We start from the raw sequence: 10526 nt of genomic DNA, 5'->3' as shown, positions 1-10526 counted from the left end.
GAGGGACAGCAGCCGAGCACCTCTTCTACGAAAAGCCAGTAATAGAACATACAGAGACACATCAGGTTTCATGCCCTCCTACTAAGGCATATCTACCTGACATTTAGTAGGTAACAGGGAGGAAGAGGGACTCAGGAAGGAGAGAGCTAGACCGGGCAGTGGAGAGGAAACGAGACCCACATCCACAAAGAAAAAATGCCTCTCCCTATAAACAGTAGGGAGGCGTTCCTCTTGTGCAGACACACACACACATGCATGCATGCTAATGCATAACCATATTAGAGTGTCCCCTCAGGATGAGTTGCACTTTCATATTTCAGTAGCGGGTCGAATATGAATTCCTAAAGCAAGACTTCCATCTGCTCTTCTGAACTTCTGAGCACACAGTCTCAGCTTTAGAATCAAGGAATGAGAATGCAAGACTATTTGCCAAAATGTACCAAGTTTGAGAATGTCCTTATACAAAAACACAGTCATGCATTTGAACTTTAGACATTACTGGAACGGGTTTATTGGTATAAACAAGTTTTGGGGTAATCGTGGGGTCACTTTTTTGATGATCTCTATTAGTAAGTGCAGTTTTATTTCTTGGCATCATAAAAATAAATCCATTTCAGCCTCCTGAATGCTCTTTTCTGGCTCCCTGTTTCTGCAGTGTGCACTGAAATTACAAAACAACATGAAAAAATGACAAGACAATTACACTTGAACAACCCCTTTGATTGCAAGGCAGTAGACCAGACGGTAAGGCGATAGACCACACGGCCAATACCCATCTTGTTACTTGCTTTGCCCCAGTGGAGACTTGAATACCAAAAACATTACAATTATTAAAAAAAAACTGGTCATAATCAGCTTTATATAGAGAAGCCATTCATATTTTTAAGAGCTCCAGATGAGAACCAGAGGTTTATAGCACAGGGATCATTATAAGATATGAAAGCAAGCATTACTTTCAACACCAATGGCAACTTAAACCAGCTAGTGCATTTTGTGTGATGCACTATGAGATTGAACACACTCATTTACTATCAAGGCTACATTTGTTAGGTTATATATTAGGTAATACATTAACACCTAGGAGGAAATGCACAGGTAAACTCTCCACTGGAATGTAACTCCCTGCTCTAAATTAAGATAGGGCTGCAAAGGTTTTGTATTCCCATTTGTTAAATATTATTACTGCTACATTACAATAGCTAGGGTTAGGCACTCTAAGGTACCTTATATGTTTGGGTATCCTGTGAGACCTATCAAAAACACAAACAGAACATAAAGGGTGGTATGTGGGATACCAGCGAAGTCACTGCACACAAGCAAAAAGTCCTGTGATTCATTAGTGCACCCATTTGATGAGCACATCACATGCACATCAGTCTAAGATAAAACTGATATACAACAAGCCACTAGTGATTACCTGTCAGAGGTGCTGTCCCATCCTGTTAGTGAGCAAGCACAGTTAGCTCCAACTCTGCACAGCAGCCGTGCGAGCACAATTAGCACCAGTAGTTTTATCGATGTTAAACATCCAGTTATTGACAGAACGTGCATCATCATCATTTCATGTTATGAATTCATGAAATTGCAGAAATTACCTGAGCATATAAATTGGCTGGCTAAACCAGCAGACTTGATTTATCTCGAGTCCTCCGTTTCTCCCAGTTCAATTGGGAAATACATATCTGTGGTACAGCACACCACACAAACATACTATATTACTCAGAAACAGAACAATACATGCAAAGTGTTGACAAATGACACGTTTCAATGTTTGCCTCTCTGTGGCAGAGGTAAGATATTTGTGTTGACATGGGAGAAGCTGGAGGAGACAGTGTGTGCTTGACTGATCACCACATGCCACTGAAACAATAGGAGCCCTCTGTGGTAAAGACATCCCTTCCACTTTATACATTCAAAAACAGACCGAAGGCAAAGCTCAGATGCGCAGGCATCTCAATTAATGATGCATCTTCAGTTTTCCATGGCTTGAGGGTGTGGATTTTTTCATCCATTAGTTATTTCTGTTAATTAACTTCTCATTTTCAATACTATCGAAATAGTCCTGGGAATTCCAAGAAACAAACTGTCACATAAGACTCTGGCTGAAACACGAAGGTTTGGGTCTACGTTATTGCACAACATTGCCATAAACTTACAGACATACTGCTGAACACTGAACCCACGGCTGGTTCGGGTCGGTGTAGCGAACGTTCTCACTGACATCATGCAGCCAAGCTTTTCTAAATTACATTACTGTATTCGTAAACCAAAGAAGAGAATGTCAAAAATGAACTAATATAACTAAACCTTTTTCCCTTTACCGAAATTTAAATGTAACGAAATATCCTATTTTTGCCCATTTGCTTTAACTAGTATAATGGCATTTATTTCATTTGAATAGTAACACCAAATGAATGCTGGAATGATGTGAATTTTTCAATAACGCAGACTAAAATTGATGTCAAGCAGAATTCAAGCTGTTGTTTAGGCAAATTATGAACAATCTGATATTTAGTAAATAATAATGACTTACATATATTTGTGCACGCAGGCTTTTAATATTTCACTGTCTTGGCTCTGTACTCTGCAACAATAAACTGTGAAGATAAGCTTCACACTGTCAAGTTTTGAGAGACGTTTGCACGCCTATATCACGTGAATTAGAGGAATTAGGACCCAAAATCGTAAGACACTGTCACCCTGTTTGTTGTGTGTGTGTTTGTTTGTTTGTTTTTGATCAGCTGTGTGTTGTCGCTTTTGTTAACACGAGGACACGTCAAGGGCAGTGAAGCAGGCCATCGCGAGACTGAAAAATGAGCTAAAACTCAGACAGGGTCCAAACATCTGGTGCGCCGCAAACATATGTGGTGTGCAGACAAGGTCAGTAAAGTTGTCCCTGTTCTTACTTGCACTTGGAAAATGGTAATTATTTTCGTTTTCCTAACACGTTAGAACCGGGCGCCGATCTTTTAAATAAAAGGCACTGTAGCAATACTGCTGATCTTGCACAGCGAAGTAGAATAAGAATAAACTCTACCTGCTGTACACAGCCTACCTAAAGAGTCGCTACAATACTAGAAAACCATTCTCCGTAGTCGCGCAAGGTGAAACGCGTTCGTTGGGTCACGTCAAAACACACAGATAAACTTAAAAGCTGGCTTTTGTACATTCATTAAGGAATAAACGCTGGCAACACACTTTTTTTCCTTTTTTTTTTGCTGACTGCGTATTTCAAACGGAGCGTTGATCTATCGTGATGTAACGTTACAGTGGCCGTGAAATAGCGCACGCCGGAGCCTGTGAATTGCACGACCAAAACGGCGTCCAAAGTAGCGGAGAAACACGGAGCGAAGATATTAAGAGCAGCAAGCGAGCAGTAGTAAAGAACCTGATGGCATGCATCGCGTACGACCAAAGCGACGCGGCTCGGCGGGCTGCAGCACCGTACCTGCTCGGACCTCGGAGGCGCTCCTTCCCTCGCTACCATCGCTGCCCGGTAACCGTTCGGACGCCCCCCTCCTTTTTTTTTTTTTTTTTTTTTTTTTTTTTTTACACGCGTGCTCACCGGGGATAAGGGGCGCGAGCTATTATTCATGCACAAGCGCTACGTCACAGGGTGTAGTGACACGCGCGCCACACAGGCCCTACGTTAACGTTTAGCTCGTGCTGAGGCGCACCCCGCCGCACTTACCTTCTCACGGTAAAAGATTGGGTGAATTAACGCAGCCTATCGTATTTCAGCCTTATCTTACTGTTGTATAACTTTATGAATCCTCCTACAAGAATGCACAAAGAGGCTAGAAGATTCTGTATTTGGGGGGAAAAAACCATATAACGTTAGTAGTTGTGTTTTTATCCGTTTTATTGTTAGATTTCTGTAATTCAGACACTGAGTTGCACTGGTCAACATATCAACGTGACCGTAACTGAGTCGTTCTGTAAACGTAAACGGATCACCTCAACTGTCTCACGGATCTCCCGAATTATAGAGAAATGCAGTAATAAACACCTGCATGACTCGTGAGTTATACTTTAATGTACTCATTGGAGATAGTAATTTCCGATATTACAGCAGTATTTTAAAACAAGCATGAGCAGACCAGTGTGTTTCTTCTTGAGCTCAGCTTTGTTGAAAAGACATTTTTGGTACCCCTTATACCTGTTTGTTAAACACAACACCCATGTGAAATGCATTTTAATGTTTGTGTAGGTACACCTCATTACATACTGCTTAATTCTTTCTGATTAATTCTGATTTTTGTACTAGTAATGTTTACCAGCACTCCCGGTACGTGTTCAGTGTACATGCACTCAGGTATAAAGCAACACCAGCTTGGCATATTTAAGTATCTTTTCTGCACTGGTAGTTTTCTACACCCTACAACTAATAAGTTAAAGGGGAAAATCACAAATAAAACAAAAACTTCCATAAAACTGAACATATACATAATTAAAAATAACAGTTAATACATTTTCAAAATCATTTTGAAATAGAATAAAATAAAAGCAAGAGATGGTGATAAACCTCTGAATCTCTTACAAACCAGGCATGTTCCCTGCTTTAGAACCTCTAGGTTTAAATCCCAGTGATCTACTTCCTTCAGTTGCTCCAGGTTTTCTAAGTATCAGCACAGTGACGCCAGGGCCATATGTGCTACATTAAACATCTCAGAGTAAGAGTGCTGATCCAAAGTCAGTCCAGAGAGTGTTAATCATCAGGATGTAAAAGGTAAGAACTGAGCCTAGACTAGTTTCAGTCTTACCCTGAGACATATCTTAGACAGACAAGAGGGAAAGATAGAGGTGGCATTTTTGATCCTAAAGGGCCACAGTACTGCAGACTTTAGTCTTTCTTCTTTTTCTGTGCTTGTTTCAACTAAGCTAATTTCAAGCCCCAGAACAGGGAGATGTTCAAGTGCAGTGCAGTGGCCCTCCAGCACAGTAACCGTCCAGGTCTGGTCCAGGAGGTGTTGAACTGCAGCCTCCTCTGTTTGACCAGGGAAGGGGAATCGGGTGGGTTGGCCGGTGGCACCTGAGGTTATCTGAACCTGAGCCGGCTCACTAAGGCGTTGTGGGAGCAGAGCTAAACCAAAAGAACTGCTTTACTCGTCCTGACACTTTGTTGCCTCTGGCAAACTTTCCTGCGTGGGACATGTCACAGGAGACGCCACACATTCCTGCAAACAAATATAAACAAGGCTGACTTAGGACATGAAGTAGAGTAGCCAGATAGAGCTCTTCGTACTGTACTGTACAGTGGTAGTGTAGTTAGGGTTCAATTGGTATTAAGCTTAAAAGGTCACTTGAATTTTGGTTAAAACCAAGCTGTTAAGATTGTTGTATCAATTTTGTCAGATTACAGACAGGTTTCACACTAACTTATAGAAACCAGCCAGGCTCGAAGTTGAGAAAAAAGGATGGGATTCTTGGCACAATGTTGGCTCAGTGATGTATAGATCTGGTATACAACCGGTGCCCTCTGCTTTCACAGCCTACTCTGCGCTCTTGTGTGTTGAATCTAACAGCTGGCATATATCAGCCTGCATATCCAGAAAGTACTGCATATAGTCCCTTCCCTGGCTCACACACACAATATGGGTGTTTTGACATGGCTCTAGCTAACAAGTTACCCACGCAACTTCTACAGACAGCCCCATATTCAGCACTTCCTTTGTGTCAAACGTCTTTCGCCCTTGAACATAACCACACCTGAGTCCGCCTGGCTCCTGCCCAGATGAACCACAGGCAGAAGGCAGACACGCCTGGATTCCAAATTGCCTGACCAAAGGGGGCAAGTCTGAAAAAACTCTTACGATGCATATCAATTCAGATTTAGCCACTGAGCTGTTATATACAGGAACTTTAGCGCCTAACTGTGATTAATCTCCAGGGCTTGACGCTGTGCTGGGCTCTGCCTGCCTGTGGAGTTAAAGGGGTGCTATAGAGGGAAGGTCCAGTCCACTCACTGGTGCCAGTTCGGCCGTTCCGTTCTTTTGCGTCCCGCTGGGTGTGTTGGGAGGAACGCTCGGCTCCAGGTCACCGTAGCGTGCCATCGGAGGCCAGGCCTTTCCATCACTCTCCATCTGCCGGGATCCACTGTTCACATCCTACACAGGAAAACATGCACACATGGAGCCCAAATTTCTTTTTTAAAAGGTGCGTGCGAAGGAGTTGCAAGCTAACATATTGTTTTGATCTGTCCCTTGTGGACACATGAAACATCTCAATGGCCTAATGGCCTATCACACAGAACACTACTAACACCACCCCACACATGTGCACACATTACCAAATACACATGCGCACACAGACATTTATTCATGTAATGCGCTTGTATAATGTACAAAGAACAGTAAAGAGCATCGTAGAGAAGGCGCAAGTAAGCAATTCTCTCTGGAAGAGATCAGATACACCACGCTCTGGACCCTGTCACAGATTGACTACCTGTCAGGGACCACTTTAAAAGCTACATGCGTGCACGCATGAGTGCGCACGCAAATACATGCAACAAAAACTTTCCGCCAGGCGGCTGGCTGGTGACACTGGGTTACACCTCGCATGGCATGCTCTTTGGTCGACGTTTTTGTCTGCGACCAGAGAGACACAAACACGGGATCGTCTGTCACTGTGCAGGGCGGCATGCACACTGTAGCCCTTCGGTGAACAAAGCTTTTCTCCGAGACGCTGGGCTACGATGCCACCGAGGGGAAAACGGCGCATTGTGCAGGTTGAAAGAGAAGAACAGCGCCTTCCTGCATTATTGAGCACACTCGCAGGTGACCCTGCGTGACATGAGCTCCGCAGGAGGAGATGGGTCACTCTGGGTCACAGATTACTAAGGCACATGCGTCACTGTAATAAAAAAAACACCACACAGTAAAAGGAGCTTTGTCTTGCTTTTATGATATTTGGTTAACCATTCGCTGCTCATTGTGAATACTGGGTATCGCTTTAAATGTCTCGGTGAGAAATGGTGTAAGCACGGACATGTGTCATGTCTACAATTAGCAACTGCATTCGTGCTCTGAAAATGGTCACCGCTACACTCATATGCTCGTTTTCAAGCTGCTTAGGAAAAGATGCCCTATGCACAGTCAGGATTCACACTCACGGGACCGGTGGGTGATTCCGGCAACCCGCTCGACCCTCTGATCGGTCCGTGTCTGTGAAGTACCAAAGGCACCTTGTGGGCGGCCTGCCCCACAGAGCTGTAGGGAAGCGAGTGGGACCTCCGGACGGCGGAGGAGACGGCCTGGGCGAAGCGGGAGGACATGACCGGCAAGTATGGCTTGGGTGCTGTGAAGCTCCGGAGCTTGTCCAGTGAGAGGCCAGCGGGCGGCTGCTCCCTAAGGGGCAGGCTCAGCTGGCGGGGCAGCTGGGAGCGCACCCGCTGCCCGGGTGCTGCGGCCTCTTTCGGGGAGAGAAGCGGCGTGGGTGTCTCCGACTCCTCCTGTTCCAGCTGAGGCGGCGGAGGTGGCGGAAGAGCTGCTTGCTGTGGCCCCTCGGGCTCCTTTTCCTCCTCCCCCCACTGGACGGCTGGCGGTGGAGGGGGAAAGCACTCGTGCGTTTCCCCGGCATAACTCCCTCTCTGCGGGCCGTCGGGGGACTCGATGTGGCCCCCTCCCGCAGCTCCACCGCTGCAGCCATCACTCACGCTCAGGCTGCGCACCGCCGCGGAGTTCACGTAACTCCCAGGTGTTCTTTTGTGCTGCGGCACACGGAAAGAGGCTGGTTTGGGCCTCGTGGCAGGTGGAACTTTCTTCTCTTTGATCTTAGAGCCTGAATTGTCCGATTCCATGGGAGACATCGGCGAGCGGGGAGCCGAGCGTGAGAGCTCGCCCAGTGGCCCTGGCGAGGCACGGCCGTTGCTGGGCTGAGGAGGCGAGGAGGCAGGAGTCTTGGACGCTTCACCCTCAGCGGCGGCGTGACGAGCCTCAGGAGCAAGGGCCGACTCCAGTGTGAGCTCCACCTCGAAAACGCGCAGCTTGTCCAGGGACCTCTGAGGCACGATGGTGTAGGTGGTCATGCCCACTTTGGGGATGTATTCCCGGGTGAGCTCGTTGGACGGCTTGGGCCTGGGCTCGGAGTCAGTAATGTAGTGCAGGTGGCCCGCTTTGGTGGCGGATGGGAGCAGCGAAGACGACTGGCTTTCAGGGGCCGGGGGACCCATGGACGGATGGCTGGTGGGGGCCTGAGCGTGCACAGGTGGGCAGCTCTCAGGGGCGTGGGCGTGCACTAATGGCTGGCCGGTAGGGGCCTGAGGGTGCCCGGACGGGGGGCTCTGAGGGCTGTGAGCTGAGACAGGCTCAGCCAAGGCCGGGCGAGCCGTGGCATTGAAGAGCTCCTCCGTAGACGTGGCCATGTCCCTCTTCGAACCCACAGGCAGAAGCTCTGGCGGCGGGCTGGGGAAAATCTCAGCCGGCTCGCCCCACTCCTCCGTCTGGATCTCTGTGTGCGTGCGCCCCTCGTCAGACGCAGTGGGTTCGGCGCCTGAGGCTGCTCCAGCAGGGCTGGACCTGGGGGGTGCCTGAGGCTCTGCTGCTTGAGGGTGTGTGAGGGCATGCAAAGAGGCAGGATCAGGGGCTGCAATGTCCCGAGGGACCTCTGCTTGGCCGCACCTCGCGGCCCTCAGATCTGTAGACTTTTCTGCAGTCGCGGAGGCTGTTTCAAGCAGCTCCTCGATACCAGCTGCATATGAGCAAAATAGTAAACACAGTCAGGCACTGTCACGCAAGAATATTTTCCTTTTATTTTGCCCTGAAGTGATCTGCCAAATCTCTCCAAATTTCTATCACCATTTTAATTTATTAAACAGACACCTTAAACATTGCACCTCTTCCAGTGTGTGCCTATGAGTTTACATTTCAGTGGTGTACACAACGCACCATCATCTGCTGGCTGCCATGGCGTGTGAGCCTTTGGTTCATCCCCATTCACCTGTGAGTCTGCAGCTAGTCTGTCAGGAATGAAAATCATGTATAGCTTTGCAACCCATCCAGCAAATCTACCAGACTAAAAAAACAAACACGACAACAAAAAACAAGCCTTGCTTTCATCTCTGCAAGAGTGTCGTACTTGCCATCTGTGGTCAGATCTTCCGAGCTTCCCACAGGCACCGCCACGGTCCCCATGTCCAAGTCCTCAGAGGGGGAGGTGGTCCCCACTCTGCCAGAGCCAAGGGAGACGTCAGCGGACAGGTTGATGCTGCTGTTGTCCTCCAGAAGCTCCTGATTGGGGCTGGGACTCTCAGGAGCAGGGCTGGAGCTCATTGGCACCTCGGGTGTCTCAGTGGCTACGGGTGCCTCCTCTTTCTCCTGGATCTCCTCCAGAGTTTGCTGCAAGCCTGCAGCACCACATCAAATATTAGTAATAAGACACCTAAATGTTATGTAATATACATATATACTTGTGTATGTGAGTAAATTGTCAGTTGTTTTGAAGATGCCAGTGTTGAGGTGCAGTGGTGCATTTTACTCCATGCTGACACCATCTTCCCATAACTATTATCGCTTCCCACTAGAACCCACATTCTGCTACATGCTCATATTTTTATCGTTCAGAGTGTCCAACAAAACCAGTGACCGCCTGGACCTTTGCTGTCCCGTTAATCCCATTCATCTGTATAATCGGCTCATTTAACATCCATCATGCGAATGCCCCTGTTTTTGATTTTCCTATTCATGCTTCCTTTAGCCTGAGGTTCCCTGTTCTGGTGCTATGTAGCGCAGGATGCCTTTACCGGTGGAGTCTTGCCTCCTTCTGCAGCTCCTTCATGCTGTTTTCATGCGTCCATTTGTAGACTGTGGCCACTGAGTCCTAAACAACTGCATCGCACTGACTGATACGTAGACTGGCTTACTCCTGAAACTGAGATAAGAGCTCATTTTATGCCATTTTTCCCCCTCTGGGCTCATTTCTGACAATCTATATTGGTTATAAAATTATCCAATTATAAAAGTTTGCCAAGGTCAGTGGACTGGAGCTTCGCCTATTGAGTTCCAGACAATATCTAGATGGTTTTCCATCTGCTCTATTTTCTCTGAAAGCTCGGCGGCCAGTTTAACTGCGGCTTAATAACCAGATCCACATCCTCCCCTTCCACAGCGACTGCGAGAAGCTTACATAATGGGCTGACAGGAGCAGCTTGCTGGGTATTTTCAGTATTAAATGCGGCAGCAGAGCAGGTAGGCCGGAAGCAGCGCGCTGCACCGCACGCCTCTTCAGACCCAGCGAATCGCTCTTAATTAAGACGTCTTGTTCCCCCCGTGCCCCCCGCTAGCCCTGCGTTCAGGACTTCAAGGGCTGTCGCCGGAGACTCGAGCAGAAGGAACATTCAAAGGGAGAGCTCGTCTCTGCAAAGCACTCTGTGCTCTCTCTGTCTCGCTCTCTCTATGTCTCAGTCTCTCTCCATTTCTCCTCCTCGCTGTGGAGTGTCCTGGATAAAGGTACAGGCGTCCGCAGCCTGGGCTTACGCTCTTCCATCCCTCCCTCCCCCTGTTTTTCTTTCTCGCTTCTGTGCGCCTGTC

The 10526-nt window shown here is 47.5% G+C and overlaps 1 protein-coding gene and 1 long non-coding RNA gene across 6 annotated transcripts in view; both read right to left on the bottom strand.

The window, feature by feature from the left end:
• Window positions 1-480: 480 nt before the first annotated feature.
• On the bottom strand, window positions 481-3506 carry LOC113577530. Its single transcript, XR_003410647.2, has 4 exons — window positions 3449-3506; window positions 1596-1682; window positions 1224-1250; window positions 481-661 (listed from the first exon to the last, which is right to left on the bottom strand). It is a non-coding gene; the product is annotated as an uncharacterized LOC113577530 (long non-coding RNA).
• A 338-nt stretch (window positions 3507-3844) lies between these two features.
• Window positions 3845-10526, bottom strand: part of cobll1b (cordon-bleu WH2 repeat protein-like 1b) — a 29462-nt gene continuing 22780 nt past the window's right edge. For all 5 annotated transcript variants that reach the window (XM_035523534.1, XM_035523536.1, XM_035523537.1 and 2 more), the window contains 5 exons: window positions 9076-9343; window positions 8886-8956; window positions 7112-8688; window positions 5967-6107; window positions 3845-5177 (listed from right to left, as the gene is read on the bottom strand). In XM_035523534.1, the coding sequence (XP_035379427.1) occupies window positions 5103-5177; window positions 5967-6107; window positions 7112-8688; window positions 8886-8956; window positions 9076-9343 (2132 nt within the window). In that variant the 3' untranslated portion in view covers window positions 3845-5102. The remainder of the gene's footprint in view (window positions 5178-5966; window positions 6108-7111; window positions 8689-8885; window positions 8957-9075; window positions 9344-10526) is intronic.

The sequence above is a fragment of the Electrophorus electricus genome, chromosome 2 (genome assembly GCF_013358815.1).
Source record: "Electrophorus electricus isolate fEleEle1 chromosome 2, fEleEle1.pri, whole genome shotgun sequence".
NCBI classification, from domain to species: Eukaryota; Metazoa; Chordata; class Actinopteri; order Gymnotiformes; family Gymnotidae; genus Electrophorus; species Electrophorus electricus.
Note: the sequence above shows the minus strand (reverse complement) of the source record. Positions and strands in the feature narration are given on the sequence as shown.